This window comes from Diadema antillarum, unplaced genomic scaffold, assembly GCF_040938485.1.
Source record: "Diadema antillarum isolate AM-2024a unplaced genomic scaffold, OU_Dant_1.0 seq00000530_RagTag, whole genome shotgun sequence".
Classification (NCBI taxonomy): Eukaryota; Metazoa; Echinodermata; class Echinoidea; order Diadematoida; family Diadematidae; genus Diadema; species Diadema antillarum.
Window position 1 is genome coordinate 253,777 of NW_027271481.1, and position 16,507 is coordinate 270,283.

At 38.2% G+C, this 16,507-nt stretch overlaps 1 protein-coding gene across 1 annotated transcript; it reads right to left on the reverse strand.

Annotated features, from left to right (window-relative positions):
• Nucleotides 1–2,234: 2,234 nt before the first annotated feature.
• Nucleotides 2,235–10,001, reverse strand: LOC139734496 (endoribonuclease YbeY-like). Its single transcript, XM_071645277.1, has 4 exons — nucleotides 9,792–10,001; nucleotides 4,003–4,131; nucleotides 3,195–3,263; nucleotides 2,235–2,771 (listed from the first exon to the last, which is right to left on the reverse strand). Exons 1-4 carry the CDS (start codon nucleotides 9,999–10,001, stop codon nucleotides 2,676–2,678), a joined length of 504 nt encoding a protein of 167 aa, XP_071501378.1. The 3' UTR covers nucleotides 2,235–2,675.
• Nucleotides 10,002–16,507: the final 6,506 nt, after the last annotated feature.

The following is a 16,507-nucleotide window of genomic DNA, read 5'->3' on the forward strand; positions in this document are numbered from 1 at the left end:
AGAAAGAGTTCCCAGAAAGAATATCAGCAGTACAGATGACATGCTAAGTACACTGGCTTACACTGCATTGAATTCCTCATGGAAGTATCAAAATAAGTTACAAAGATTTTACACCTTATATTCACAGAATATACATGATCAATGATAATGGATTAAATATTTACAAGTGCATCAAATATACTCAAGTTTATACCTTGTTAACCAGCTTTGATTAAAAATATTATTGTTTTGCTCTTCATATCACAACAAGCATGATGTATATTGTGGTTTCTTTTGCAAATCTGAGACATAATACATGCATCATGTAACATGATGAGGATGACAACCCTGATAATCATCATCATCATCTTGATAAAATAAAGATTGCCATGATGGCAATCTGTTATTGATACAGATATTATCTATATTAGTGTTTAGGGGACACTAAAGAATACAGAAAATGCTTACGTAGCCCCACAAATGTTCACTATACTTTTAATTCCATGGTGTGCATGTATGTATAGCATAATTACTATTGCACTCTTCTATACATTTCATGCGGACCTAAATTTAGCTGGTTTTTAACTTGGAAGCTCCATCTACTGCAAACCAGAAATTTTCCTGTGTATGAAACTTTTGCGAATTTTGTGAGGAGCCCAGATTCACAAAAGTAAAATGCATGCATAAGTTTTTAGTCTACACAATGCATTGAATGTCAGTTAACAATTTGCAAAAATTTTGTGACGCAAAAATGGCCATGGGCTCCAGTTTGTGAAAGTTTCATGATGTGAATTTTTCTCATTTTACAGTATTCACCACAATATGAGTAGGATTGCACCAGACTGTCCGCTCTCACTTACAATACATGTATGTATCGTGTACACTGTACATTAGTGAGGAGACTTTCACAGTACATTGTATATGTCACATCCTGGTCAAAAACACAGCTCTACACTGGCTAAATCATGGTGTTTCATTTTTTCACTGTGCCAAAAGTTTTCTGAATCAAATTATCATCCCTCCATTACACAGTTGTTGTTGTTTTTTTCTTGTGCGTGTCAATATAACCATATAAAGTAGAGTATTATTCAAATACATATACATATACATACATTTATATAATATCTTTATCAAGTTCAAAGTGTAAAAAACAACACCAGACCAGCCACAACTCTAGACTTTGTACTGCATTAACACTTTGGCAGTTCTATGCTGAAGATGTGTCTCAGCATAATGGTGCTTAGTTACTACAAATGGCACACACACAATTCTGAGTTGATGAGACAGCCGCTGCACTGAAAATGACAAAAAGCCATGTGATTAAGATTGTTAATGTTGACCTTTGAACCGCAGTATCTCAAAGTCATCCTGTGGAGATAAAATGCAGTTTGCAGACAGTTGGTTCAAGAGCAATTGACTACATACTTAGCAGCACAAAATATTAAAGAAGGCACATTGAAAACACACCCATGCATGATAAATAATATCCAAATTCTTCCACAATTGATACCAACAAACATGCTCACGAGGTAAATCTAATTGCAAGATGTGCTAAACTATCATGCTTTGGAAGTTGTAAATCAGACATCCCATAATGAATACACCTCGAAGCAAGTATGCCCATTTCACACTCATTGAAGTCCACAGACTAAATTTACAAAATAGATTTATCTAAACTATCTCAGCCTGTGAATTCCAGCCAAGCGTTTTCCCATTTATAATCTCCTGCCAATTCAATAATGTATCTGTATTTTATTTGTAAAAAAGTTTTTTTTTTAATGATTTTTATCTGGCTTTTTTAGTTTCTTGTTTCTGCATTGGTTTTCCTTCTTTAATGAAATACATCATTGAACAGCTTTAATTAGTCCAGAAAGATTGTGAATATCAGTGTACTGTAATTTCATTCCATGTTTGTGTTATTGACAAGTCACATATAATGTATAACCAACAAATGCATTAAAAAAAAGATGCACCCTTAAATATACAAAATGTGTGAGGAGTGGCTTGCCTAGAAAGGAAAAAGCCAGCTTTGACATTCTATGTTTTGCGATAGCGAGAACTTCAAATATGTGTTTGGCTGTCGATCATTCTCGTATTCATAGTGCATTCAGGCATGGTGTAGCTTCACCCAGGAATATGCACCACAAGGACTGTTTTAAAAAAAGTTTCTGTGTGGAACAAAATATTTACAAACCATAATGATTACAAAAATATTTTACACTAATTTAAAATGCACAGTCATATACAGTCTCATTACGTAATACTTCAAGATCACAGAATACCATAACAGTTTTTCTTGCACATTATATCATCAAACCATGTTAAAAGCATGTAATACATGATTCATCATAAATTTTGAAGGTACACTGGACATGATAAATCATAAATATTTCTTTTTTTAGAGTTGATAAAGGTTACCTTTAAAATCATCCATTTCAAAGTGACTTTATAAATACTTGGCATCAAAATATATGGGGGCAAATCCTGCCATGCAACTCACCTGTTTGTGAAAAACATTTTCATATGTCCATATTTATACTGAACCCCCGACCCCGACCCCCTCCCATCTCCAAGATTTGCATCAAAGAGATGCTGATCACACTGCAATGGTTTGGGGGGCTGGTCCAAACCCTCCTCGCCTCCCCAGAGCTGGTGGAAGACTCTTGTCTCGGACTTCGGAAGGTCAAGGACGGCGGTCAGCGGGCAAACTGTGACTGCCCCGTCAGCGGCCTGAGATTCTGACCAGTCAGCTTGTTGAACTGCTCCAGAATCTTGAGTTCTCTTTCATGCATCTACACAATGGAGAATAAGTGGAATAACACTGATGATGGCAACAACAATAACAGCAATGATAATGACACCAAGAAGAACAAGAAAAAAACAAACAAACAAAAGAAGTACATGTACTTGCAGCAGAAGAAGAGGAAGAAGAAGGGGAATGAGAAAAAAAAATGGAATTTATCTGGTATGCCATACTTTTAGCATATAGTAATCCTCTCGAAATATCCAATCTGTAGAATCGGTAACAGCCACAAAAACAACAAAACAACAACAACAACAACAACAACAAAATCAGCTATTTGCTGCGTTCTTTAAAGTATACTGGGATCTTACTATACTACATTACATGGTGATTTCCAGTCATGTTTAAAAAATGTTCACAAATTGTCTGTAAAAACAAAATGATTGAATATGAAAGAAGTACAAGTACTAACCAGCTGCCACTGTTCCCGTGTCTTGTGATTGTAGCCAATGAGATGACAGAACCCATGGGTCACAATAACCTGTCAATGAACAAGAAATGACACATGTTTAATAGGCATTTGATGCTCTGAAAATTGCATTTTCCTGGGTTTATACACATGATCCACAGCCATCAAATACTCACTCCTCACCCTTCATAATAGCAATACTTAAGCCCATTAGGGGTTTTTACAAGAAGTTTTGTATTTACACGAACATGCACATTATAAAGTTTTCTCCGTTTACTGTTTCCAACTGAAAGGGGCATTTTACCAGTACATATTGCATGGATTCTGTGAATGTAGACAAATCAGTAGAACATTTCAGGAAGTCTGAGGATATTCAGACTACAAGCCATTCAAAACTTAAGAATGTAACCATATATTTATTATACTGTACATGGACGAGGATGGAAAGGCTATATACACTGTACAACAATAATCATGTACACTGTCACAATAGCACAAAGATATGATAGCAGAGAGAAATATATTTAATATCTTGAGAAAAGTACACGTTTCCTCATCTTCTAATAATACTGACAAAATGCTGAGGGTATATTATTCTCCCTACCACCCAAAGGATATAGGTTGCGAGCTCTTCAATCATGCCAGAAATAATTATTATGCAGATGCACTGTCTACGTGTGTGTGAGTGCGTGTGCGCTTGGATTGATGAGTTTGATCAGCTGCTTCTTCCACTCATCCGTGGTGGTAAGAGGCCCCCTCCCCCCCTCCCCCACCCCACCCCTGCATACCACACATCACTGGGTCAACTCACCGGTAGAATGTCATCAAGGTCTGCGTTATGCCTCTGACAGTCCGCTAGGATGTACTCCACACCAAGGAACATATCTCCCAGGTCGGCCAGATCACTCCACGGATCCGGCAGCCGACCCGGCTTCAGATTCTGCAGGGGAGGACAAAAGGGGTAGAAGGCATCCTGTCAGTAGCCATGGTAACCAAAATTTACAGCATTCTTTTGAAGTGAGCTCGGAAAATATAACTTCTCCTAACTTGCACATACAGTGGAGATGACTGAACCACAACTGCAAATTTACAACATAAATGTCACCAGCAGTAACAGCATGTGATGGCTTGTTGGTTCAGTGTTGACCCCTTAAAAATACGGCAAAAGCAAGAACGACAAGATGGACTTTCTAGAATTTGAGGGTTGTTTTTTTTTTAAGTCGTATGGCCAGGATCTCAATTTTAAAGTGCACACAGAATGATGATCATTATTGTAATCTACTGTCTATCAGTTTCATAAATTTTCTCACATAAATGGATTGCTGATATTGTCAGTATCCACTGAGCAAATTTAACAACAACACGCTTGCTGGCACAATTTCCACTAGGGCTATTGACTATAATTCATGCTGTGACGGGTGATGAAAATATTGTGAGCTAAATTTCCTCCTGATGGCTCCTGGACATATAACTGTCCCATGTCCTCCTAGAGATAACAAACCAAATGTCTTTTCATTTTATGCCATGAGACATCACTGCATCCTACACTAATTTATTCTTTGGCCTCTAATGTATTTGTACTTTGCCCAACTTATGCATGGCCGGCAGAACCGAGGGGGGGGGGGGGGGGGGGGGCAGGGGGGGCTTGGGCCTCCCCCCCTCCCACTTTTTGTGCACCAAACAAAGGAATACATAAGGTGTTATCACTTTGGGCCCCCCACTTTGTTTAACCCAGAAGTACATATTATGAAGTGGCACTAAAAAGAAATAGAGATCTTGAAGTGTGAGCACGGTAAGGTTATGTTTTTGCGCTGAAGACTCTTGCTTGTCAGCTGAAGAAACCCGGAAGTGGAAGGAGAAAGATGAGCGGAAGACCTTTTTTTTTTTTTTTTTTTTGCTTGTTAGCTCATGAAACGAAAGGGCCCCCCCCCCCCCACCCCACCCCACTTTTGAAAATGCTCTGCCGGTCCTGTTATGTATGTTAAATTAAAAGAGAAATGCTTGCTTTGTTGTGAAAAATCAAAGTGCAAGTCTACTCCATGCTCAAGTTGAATGCAAGGTATGGCAGTAGAAATTTAGTTAAATTAAATACATGGCATGACAATTAATTATGACTTAGTCAACCTCGATAGTTCCTCACGTTTTCATGAACCAGTATTACTGGTTTCTACCAGAATAATCAAATGAAATGCAGTGACAATGTTGTCCCTTAAAAGTCTTTTTGTTGCCCAGCACACAAATCTCCACGGAATCATCTGAGAATTGTTGCTTTTATAGTGAACTCAGAAGTATCTTTTGCATCCATTCATTGTTGGATTGTACAATGACATACAGGAATCATTAGCCTTAAATTGCAAAGGCAGCTTGCTATAATTTCAGCACACGCACACTGAGAGCAATGGACTCCCACACACAGCGTGCGAGATGCGAGAGTACCAATCTAATCGCCGTGTGCATGCAAGTCCATTGCGAGCTGCCTTTGCAAAAGGCTAAGGAGTCATGGAAATTAAAGGGATGGTACAGTATTGGTGGAGATGAGAATTGGGCTCTTAACTTTCTGCGAGATACCAAGAAAACAATTATGAAATAGTACAGAGCATACCATTTTAAGAGGAATTCAAAGTTTGTTTGATGAAAATCGGGTTTGGAATGACTGAAACATCCAAAAACAAAGTAGAACAAAGCGATCGTAATAAAAGGTGGGTCCCACACTTTATTAGTAATCGCTTTGTTTTGGATATCTCAGCCATTTCAAAACCAATTTTCACCAAATAAACGTTGAATTCCTCAAAGAATTACATGCTCTTTCATATTTCATAAGAGATTTCTCATTATCTCACCAAAAAATGTTAGAAACCCAGGGGCGGATCCAGGAATTCCGTAAAGAGGGGGCGCGTTTACAAAATTAAATGGGGGGCGCACGCACCCCTCCCCCATTTTTTTTTCTTTGTATTTCTTTTGTTTCAACAAAAAATAAAGGGGGGGCGTGCGCCGGTTGCTGTCCTCCCTGGATCCGCCCCTGGAAACCTGAAATTAGGTCTCAACCAAAACTATACGATCCCTTTAAAGTTGCTGAGTCATCAAGCAAAAAATAAAAACAAGAACAAAAAACAAAAACAAACATGATTTTTATATTACAGTTGTATAAACAAATGAAAGAGTTGTCATGTGCATTACTTACCTACTCTACATTGCAGCCACTAAAAATATTACTGAACTTATTTGAAAACACACCAACTTTTCATATAGATAATGCTGGTGAAACATCTTCCAATCTGTTAGTATGTTATTACCATACTCAATTATTATCAAGTCACACTGGAGACGAGCTGACACTGCAGACTTAAAGGTCCTGATTACCTTTGGGAACAGTGATTTAAAACATGTTCAAGATATCACATTTGATGCATATGTGTAGGTCTGTTGTATCACAAAACATCCTAACCATCTAAAATTTTTGCAATAAAGCCTTAAATACAAGGAGATATCAGTATTTTTCTCATTAAACAATAACTGTAGACGGTTTGGTCTGGCAACATTTCTATTGTTCACATTTTCGGTATTCAACAATACTTAATAAATAATATTGATCAAGACGGATTCAAATCTTTACAGTGGTTGTTTCTATCCCAACCTCACATTTTGGAACTACATGTATTTTGAAGCACTAATGCTGGGTTTTTGTTTCAGCTGTAAATAGTAAATTATGCCTTTAAGAGCTGTGTTGGCATAAATATATAACACACACTTTGTGTCATACACTTTACAAGACATACCCATATAAAAGTGGCAAAAAATATCTCGACTCTAGATACATCCTTATTGAACTCTGTCAATATTGTGTTGGCATTCCCATGGCAGTGAACACACACTGGGCATACATACAGCTGTACATTACACATTTCTGTGATTTAGCAGTATAAACATGATGGCATGTATGTGTTGTATAGTTTCTGCGTGTGTTTTTAGCCTAACCACAATACTTGTGTTTTGATTCTAAAAACGGGAAGAAAAGAGCAACCACTGGTAATCGGATCACTGCTCACTCTGAATAACACAACCCTGCTCTGTATTGCATCACTCCAAAAGCTGCAATGCAAAGTAGGCCTACCCATCAAGCATCCTATACTAACAAAGAGAAAACAGCAAGTGCTGTGCACACACAGTAAACACACATTGTAAAAGAAGGAGGTGTGTTCTCACAGCTGTCCAATCAAATTGCAGCATCACTGACACACCCTTTCAGGCCCCTGCTTGGGGCCTGAAGGTCAACACAAGGGCAGGTATTCTATCCAGAGAAGTTTGTATTCAGTGCGTGGGTTCAGTATGTGTTGTAAGCTGCATGACATATTGTTGTTCGTGGTACATTTTTGTAGTGAGGAAAACAATGGGGAAAACAACAACACACACCTAGTGTACACAATGGCCCCATGCTAATAATTTGCAGAAAAATACAGAGTTTCACTCACATCTCCTCCAAGCAAGCATGTGAAAACATAATTCTGACTTCCATTTCCACATACATCATCCTTTGATCAAATCATTTAGTGATCCCACAAACTGTGTACATATATGTAGCTTGTGGAATTCATCTTAACACAAGTTTTCAAAGGTATATTAATCATTTCTCACATCCAAATTTGGAGAATTATACAAATTTATCTTGCAGAAGTTTTAAAAGGTACAGTTGTATACATCCCAATTTGGAGAATTATACAAATTTATCTTGCAGAAGTTTTAAAAGGTACAGTTGTATACATCCCAATTTGGAGAATTATACAGATCAATGAACACAATGGAAAAAGTCTTTACGAGGATATCCCCCTCCCCCTGGCCCCCATAAAGTGTAATACCGTACAGTGTGTGTGTCACAGTGTGTGTGTCATACAAAGGCCGCATGTTCCATGTGCACTACAGTATAAGTCAGTTTTAGTTCAACTTTGTACATAGATGAGCAGAAAAAAAAAGGTCACTTGCGATAAAAGGCATGCTGGTACATATAAATTCATGGTATAAGCATCTGAGGTGTAGTGGTTATTTGTGTAATCTTCATACTGTAAAAGTTGGAATTTTAGTAAAAGTAATTGTTAATGATAGGCTTCGTAAGATGAACTTTGCATGTTTTCAATTCCGCGTGGAATCAAAATATATACATATGACACCCCCCAAAAAAGTCCTTGCTTTTATTTTCAAGATAATTTTTACGTCACATGAAATGTGCAAAAATTTCCACTTTCGCAGTAAATGGTGCATAACTGCCAACACATTCACCTGACAGTAGCATAACGTTCATTACAGCCTGGCAATTGGCAATAAAACCACAGTAATTGGCAAAGTTTGTTTAAATACATTCAATGCAAGACAATGAAATGGATGCTTGGCAAAGTGTGAATTGACAGGCAATTGCCTGATCCATGCAGGTTCATTCTTTGTTTTGACATTCAAATTCTACTTGCATGCAGGGCAATTTTATAATAGCTTATATTAGCCTATATCACTTATTGATAACAGGAGAAGTTCCTAATTGAAAGACAAAGAAAGATCATGTGAAAAATGTGCATGTGAGCTGATCAGGAACTAACTTTCAATTTCATTTTAACTTGCATTTCATTTTACACTGTACAATTTGTATATGTAGTTAATTGAAAACAAAATCAATGGATAGGGACCTACATACACACACACATACACACACACACACACACACACAGCACAGAAGTGGATAAATGCCAGAAAATTATGGGACCTTATTGATACTGTACTGGCACTACTGGGGGAGAAAATCTTGACAGTTATTTAGTTTAACATACTGTAAGACAAGGAATTTTCACATACATTTTAATTTCGCGAATTTTGCAAGCGCCAAGATTCGCGAAATTAAAATGCACGCGAAAGTTCTTGTCTGCACTATATGCATTGAATGCCAGTGGCAGTTCGCGAAAATTTCATGCCGCAAAAAAGGCCGTTGGCTCCAATTCGCGAAAAATTCATGCCGCGAATAGATCATGTTCTACAGTATTGATGTGCTCCTGAATTCCACTGCCAAAGTGATCAGCATAACCAAATTTTACATTGAATTTTTCAGTTCGCATTTGGCAAACATCATCCACTACATAGGTCATAGCACTGACAAAACAATTCTCCTTTGGCTTTGCTTTGCTATGATATTTATGTTGACAGCAAGCCAAAGAGGAATGTCTCTAACTCAACCATCCACATTTTTCAACATGCCACCACAACATGACGTCCACAACCACGGAGCTGGCCTGGAGCAGGGAGGTGGGCTTTCCCACCTCCCTGCCTGGAGGTAATAACACCCTTCCTCACCCATAAATCATGCAATTCCGCCCCCAATTAATGGAAAAATTGACAGAAGACACGCATACATCTTCTATTACCTCAGTTCACTAAACTCAACACTGAAATTGACGCCACGTATAGACGTATTACACTGATTATTTGAACCACAATGGCGTAGGGCCTACTTAAAGTCTACTTGCAAATAGCAAGATCGAAGCAGCGGCTCTTCTGCCAGGAGCAGGGAGACTCGCTGGGAAATCCACGGGAAGAGTTCGGGCTAATGCCCGTGACAGTACGTACCTCGTGAGCTGGAAAAGACAGCACGTCTGTTGGTTCGTCGATGCCGCGGTATATTCGGTTCATTTTCTGAACCTCCTTGTTATCAACACACACCACACTCACATCAAATCTTTCGACCCGTAGGATTCGACGGATCGCTTTAACATCTGCCTTCAGCTTTGGCAGGTTCAACTCGACGGCTTTCTGCAAGTTTCTCACCACAGCAGACATTTTAAGAGTTATTCTTAGAAAAACTCGTGGAAGTTAGTTACAGAAGCATTGCGACGATGTGAGTGCCACGTTACAACTGGGCGGGAATGTATGGGGCTAAGTGAGCTTGCTCACGTACGTACACACAATCTGCGCGGCAGCTAGTGTGCTGACCTGCAGTACTGTACAATGAAAACACTCTGATGTGGGTGGAGCTTGTGAAACCATGTGTTTACAATATGCCGTGTATTGCGTAATAAACTCCTCGTGTGTATTGCGTACGAAACTGGCCGCCGGGCGGGTGACAGTCACTGTCGATCAGTTTCACATGTTTTACCAAAATATCAACAATATCTACATCTAAGCATTAGATCAGTAGTAATTCATTCCAGGGGCGGATCCAGGAATTCTGTAAAAAAAAAAAAAAAAAAAAAAAAAAAAAAAAAAAAAAAAAAAAAAAGAGGGGGGGGGGGGGGAGGGGCGCAACTAATATTTCTGGTGTCACTTCCGGGTTTCATTTCATTTTTGACGAGTGGTCGGTGGTAAATGAATACTTACTGGATATAATACATCATCGTTGATTATGTTAACATGGCCGCATTTTCCCCACTACCGAATATCGCTCTGAGTGTTGTCATCGCAAATCTTTGTGTTGCAGACCTCTTATCGCAGTTTTATTTGGGGTAAATTTGAAACAGTTCATTTCTAAGAATTTGAATTGGCCCATCAAGGATATGCACACTTACCTTTTAAGGATTGAATAGAGACTGTATCATAGTAGTTTTATTAGATTTGATGTTCAATTTCAGGACAAGAATTCGAGGTGTAACGTAACAAATATTTCTTTACACCGTCCCTTGTATATTGCGTATTTTGTTGTTGTTGTTGTTGTAAGCTGTTAACTATCGTGCGCCAAGTACTGTAATTGCCACGATCATCGTTACGTCACGGATATATCATTATTGACATCATGATAGAGTCTGAACTTGATCTGTGACGTAACAATACAACTGTACAGTACTTTTGTGATGCGCACACTGACTGCGCGAAATGAGCAGTTAAATACGCTTGTATCCATGACACCCATTTAGGTGAAACCTTTTCCTCACAATATTTCTCACTGGTCACTGTACTGGAGTCAAACATGGGACTTAGCGGATTTAACTCGTCTGATTGAAGATTGAGGAAATTAATCACGAGGGATTTGAAGCAGATCGGTGAAGGTATGATATCAAATATTTAATATTTTTGTTTTACATTAATGTTTCAAAGCACCAAATGAGTTGTATGACCATGTGCATAATCGATATGTATACTTGGCAGTTTGCTGTGTTGCATGTTTATGTGCTGCTTGATCTAATATTATTGCATTCCTTTACTTCAGCAAAAAACAACAACAACCAAACAAACAAACACCAAAACTAAACAGCTATTGACTATCACCATAAATGAGATTATATATATATATATATATATATATATATATATATATAAGGTATCTTCTTGGCTAATGATTGCATTGTAATGTCCATGGCCGGCGGAACGGGTGGGGCCCGGGCCCCCACACTTTTTGTGCACCATACAAAGGAAAGGTGTCATCGCTTTGCCCCCCCCCCCCCCCAACTATTTTAAACCCGGAAGTACGTAAGTGGCACTAAAAAGATCTTGAATTGTTTTTCCGCTGAAGACCTTTTTTTGCTTGTCAGCTGAAGAAACCCGGAAGTGGAAGGAGAAAGATGAGCTGAAGACCCTTTTTTTTTGTTTTTTTGTTTTTTTTTGCTTGTCAGCTGAATGGAAGGGGAAAGATGATCTGGGGACCTTTGTTTTTTGTTTTGTTTTTTTGCTTGTTGGCTCATGAAACCAGGAAGTGCCCCCCCCCCCCCCCCACTTTTGAAAACGCTCCGCCGGCCCTCATGTTGTAATCGTATAACTATTGACTATGAGTTAAAATGAGCCAGGATGGTTCTGTGTTATCATTCATACCCCAAATTGAGGTACGACACAGCAAATCTAAAGTTCAGTCAAGGCAGTGGTTACAGGAAGGCAGCTAAAATGGGGTCTTGCCGAGGATATATAGGCCTATACGTGGCGAGTTTGCCTATCACCTTCTTGAAGCTACTGCGATGAAATGCAGACTAAAATTATGACAAAATCATGGTGATAACAACCTGTAATTAGCTTTCTCTTTCAAAACCATGGATTTTAACCAAAAAAAAGACTTTGTGTAGTGAGTATTGTCCAAAAAAAAAGCACTTACGATGCGCTTTGTTTGTCTATTGTTTATCAATAAACAGGAGCACTGAAGTCCATCTAACGTCGTTTCATTGCGTTCATATATTTTTGACAGCATTTTGACGTGCGTCAACATGTTAACATTTAAGGCGCATGAGATTTAATAGTTAATTTGGGCTCACCATGGCAACTCTTTTTTTTTAATAGTCTCGAGTGCGTATATCAGTTGTCTCTCGTCATTACAACGGGTTACCATACAGGTTTGGGCTGACCAGGGAGTTAGTGAAATAACTTCTTGGGCTGACTGTTTGATATCACGAACAAGAACATTATAATATCAAGGGAACAAACAACTTGATCACAAAGTAATTAAAACAGAGGTAAAAAGTTCAAAGAAGAAATCCACCCCCGATAATTAACTTCAGAAGAAAGAGAAAAATACTCCCTAAAGACAGAACGTTACAAAAATGACTAAAATCGGATAAGAAATAAGAAGATCATTATATATGACATTTTGAAATTTCATGGTTTTTTTTTTGGAAAACATTTCTTGACCAGTCCTTATGAATATTCAGATCAGTAAGTTGAAGATGTCATGCTCTCACAATTTCTTATTCATTTCATATACCGAAATGACAAAATTTCATATTTCAGCTGTATAAACATAAAACTTTTCATGAAACCACCCAAAATAAAAAAAAAGAACAAATGTTAGCTGTGATATATCTTGGTTTGAGGACATGCTTTTACTTGTATCAGCTAAAAATATACATATATTTTTTTAGGTTTTCATATAGGAACAAACATGAAAAATTGTGAGGGTATGACATCAACAACTCGTTCATTTGAATATTCATAAGGACTAGTCAAGAAATGTTTTCCGAAAAAAAAGTAAAGTTTCGAAATGTCATATCTTCCTTATTTCTTACCCGATTTTAGTAATTTTTGTATCATTCTGTCGGGAATATTTTTCTCTTTCTTTTGAACTTTATTTATTTTTGGGGTGGATTTCTTCTTTAAGATAATATCATCTCGTTTTATTTAAATGTCTGCAGTCCTTGAGAATGATTTCATGTTCATTCATTGTGAACTGCACACTGCTATTTATGATAGACGTTTGATAATTTTGTGTTTTACAATATGGCATTTTCTAAGATCTACATCTTGCTTCATTTAGGTTCAACCAATAATTATGGCAGAAGAACGAGAACATACGCTCACAGAGTCAAACTATCGAGCCACTACACTCAAGGGAAACGCTGAGGGCGACATCGAAGTTTCTTCCCATGATGACAAGCAACGAGATGACGGAACTCAGTTAAGTGGAGGTGCCTGTATTTCGGATACTGGTGAAGTAAACATAAACTGGACAAAGCGGCATGGACTGTGGTGTCGCATGAAGACGCTTTCTCTGGCTTCAAATCGGGCCAATGGAGTTGGCCGAATCAGACAGGTTGGTTCCAATTTGATTGCCCTTCATGTGATTTTATGATTAGGCCCTATATAATTTATATACATCTACTACTTTGAATTATTCATAATGATTATGTTGTGTTGTTGGGAGGTAAAGTTTTCCTTTGACAAGAACATACATATTTCAGGTATATTCGGTTCATGCAAAGATGGGGGATTAATCTATTATTATCATTATTTTTGGTTCAGAAGAAACCAAAGTGCCCATTAATTTACTATTAATACATTGAATACAAAGACGTTTGTATCAGTGCACACTAAATCCGAGAAGGAATTAGGTTGCAGCATTTTTTTTTCCTTCTCCTTGATACTCCTTGATAATATGGTGAACACTGGAGGACGATATGCAGATTGTTGTGAAGCTGTGGACAAATTTGTCCATAATTCGAACTTATCACTCTCTATTTTGTTCTTTCCATTTTATTTGCACTATCAAAAAACAAACAAACAAACAAACAAAGAAACAAAACCATGCCCGGCAAACTTGTCTATGCAACTAATTCGAAGTGCATGTTCTAACTTTCTTTCAAAACGATTTTTTGGGGGGTCACTAATATTTTGATGTACCTGAGCCTCGGCGAAGTCTTGAGCATTTGTAGTCCATTTTTCAAGACAAAGGATTTTTTTTCTTAAGCTCTCCCATGAGTATATCAATTTCATAGCTAACTCATTAAAAACATTTTTTTTTTAATTCCCCCGTGCTCCGCCCTCAGTTTAAGATGATTTTGCTGTTGTCCCAAACGTTACGTTATTTTGTCACTTGTGATGTTTTGTTTCGTAGGGGAGCAGTGACGGATCGAGCGCGTTTACACTTGGACGCATGCGCAGATGCAGAAGGCAGACTCGCAAACTCGACGAGTATGTTTGTTTCCTTGCAAACATTTTAAGATTTCGATCTAGGCATGAACTCCTGCTCAATTTTATGTTTATTTTCGGGTTGGTGTTTGGCGTATGTTGCTGTTAAGTGAGTGTGTGTGTGTGTGTGTGAGTGTGTATGTCCGCGCGACGTGCATGTGTTACCAGGTAATAAAGGGCCTCAAAACGGGATTATGTGAATTTAAATGATTTGCTTGTGCAGAGAGGAATTTCCATACAAGTCATGTTTATAGTTGTTTTAGTTCTTTCATTTGAATAGATCATTCTCGATTGGAATGTAGGCCCTTCTTATATCCGTTGATGGCATGGTTGAATAAGAGCATGATCATTCGCTCACAAAAAAAAAGAAGATACATAAACCACAAGAAAATCCTGTGGGGAGACATTCTCAACAAATAAGATATATTTGATGCGATACCAAATCACGACTAGACAAAAAAAAAATACAGAGGCTGAGATTGCAGAACTTTGAGACAAAGAAAGTCTAAGTCTATTGAGGCAATACGAGGTACATGTAATAAGATCTATTCTTTGTCGTACAAACATGATTGTTAGGATCACAATATTCTTACATTTGTCGTACTCCCCCCCCCCCCCACTTCAGATCAGAGCTGAACTGCAGATACTGAGAGAGTTATAGCGAAGAACTTGTGTTTGAAATATGGATCCATGGAAATCGTCTATTGATCTTAAATGTTTTCCTATACCAATCTTTTCCTCACTCACCTGCGTTCAGGAAAGCTTTACTTTTCCTTAAGATGGAGCGGGAAATGAAGAGACAAAGCAGACTGTTTGAAACTCGTCGCTGCGAACTGCAAGACAGAATAAGGAAACTACAGGACGACGTAAGAAGTAGGGATGAATGCATCGCCAAAGACAGTAAGAAACTTGGTAAGTCAGGGCAGAACTTTCTTGGAAAGTCTTGATATTAACTGAGAAACAGGGAAATGTATAATCTGCAACAACTACTAGTACTGACTAACGTGAAAGTTTAAAGGTTCCCTGAAATTTATTTAATGCATGTTGATTGGTGTTGATTTATGATACCCTCAACATCACTTTTGCGGTGAAACGAATATCTAGAAACATTCCATATATTTTCAAATATTTTTTCTTCTAGTTTTCTTCAGATTACTTGGATACGCCCCACACACACACACACACACACACACACGCACACAAAATTCTTCCTAAGCAATATTCCGGCTGTGACCTCATCTGTCAATCATTGCTAAAGTACTAATATGTTTAACAAAAGACATTGGAATGCACCTTCCCCTTGACTCAGCATAACTTGCATGTTCCCTCGCCATGTCTTTTGTTAGTCACATTAATATCACCGAAACATGCAAGTTATGCTGAGTCGAGGGTAGGGTGTATTCCAATGTCTTTTGTTAAACATGTCAGTACTTAAGCAACGATGAGGTCACAACAGGAATATTGATTTGGAAAGATTTTTTTTTTTTTTTTTGTGGGCGTATCCAAGTACTGTAATCTGAAGAAAAATAAACGAAAAATTAGTTAGAAATATATGGAATGCTTCTATATAGTCGTTTCACCGCAAAAGTAATGTTGAGGGTATCATAAATCAACACAAATCAACGTGCATTTGTATTTCAGTGAAACCTTTAACATCACGTCCTGTTCTTTGCAGAATGTGTGCAGCTGAGACTGACGGCAGCTAGACGGGAATCGGCCCGGCTCAACTGGGTCCTCGGTCTAGCCAGAATCCAGGGCCGCGCCCAACAAGAGGTGGTGGACAGCAAGCAAGATGACGTCATCAAGATGGCTGTCCGACAGGCAGAGCTCCGCGAGCAGATCAGAAAGCTGAAGCTCACTATCGAGACACTGGAGAACAAAGTATTATACCCCCCCCCCCCCAAAAAAAAAACAAAACAAAACAAAACAAAACAAAACAAAACAAAACCAAAAAAAAAACCCCGAAG